This window comes from Opisthorchis viverrini (assembly GCF_000715545.1).
Source record: "Opisthorchis viverrini unplaced genomic scaffold scaffold26811, whole genome shotgun sequence".
Classification (NCBI taxonomy): domain Eukaryota; kingdom Metazoa; phylum Platyhelminthes; class Trematoda; order Opisthorchiida; family Opisthorchiidae; genus Opisthorchis; species Opisthorchis viverrini.
This window is the reverse complement of record NW_008769874.1, coordinates 1-401: the sequence shown is the minus strand read 5'-3', so window position 1 is coordinate 401 and position 401 is coordinate 1. Positions and strand designations below refer to the sequence as shown.

Genomic DNA, 401 nt, shown 5'->3' with positions numbered 1-401 from the left:
CTCACCATTTCCACATCCGGATGCCATACATCTGTTGTATTTATGCGAGCAAAAGTCAGTCCGAGCAAATGTTGATATAACCGCAACACTCCGGCTTTGACAGCGCGCAGAGGGAAGTATTTCTTTAAGTGGTGATGATCCACCGCGTAGTCTTTCTCTTTGATAAGATTAATGTAATACCGGAGATCAGACGGTTCAATGCGGTTGACGAAAGGATAGCCCAAGCGCTCACACTGTGGACAGATGATAAGTTGATCGTGAACAGAATTTATTTGTGGCAGCTAAGTGATAGCTAGTACTGGCTAAAAACGTCCCCCTAAGTGTTACGCGATCAAGACAGAGGAGGAGTACGGACGGGTTGTCTTAGAAGCCTACCTTTGATCTGAATGAACCTGAGAAAC

At 45.4% G+C, this 401-nt stretch overlaps 1 protein-coding gene across 1 annotated transcript; it reads right to left on the bottom strand.

Annotated features, from left to right (window-relative positions):
* Positions 1-5: 5 nt before the first annotated feature.
* T265_16334 (hypothetical protein) lies at positions 6-233 on the bottom strand (the record flags this gene model as incomplete). The annotated part of the gene is made up of 1 exon (XM_009179943.1): positions 6-233. A coding segment is annotated over one exon (228 nt), but the record flags the coding sequence as incomplete, so codon positions are not given.
* Between the last annotated feature and the right edge of the window lie 168 nt (positions 234-401).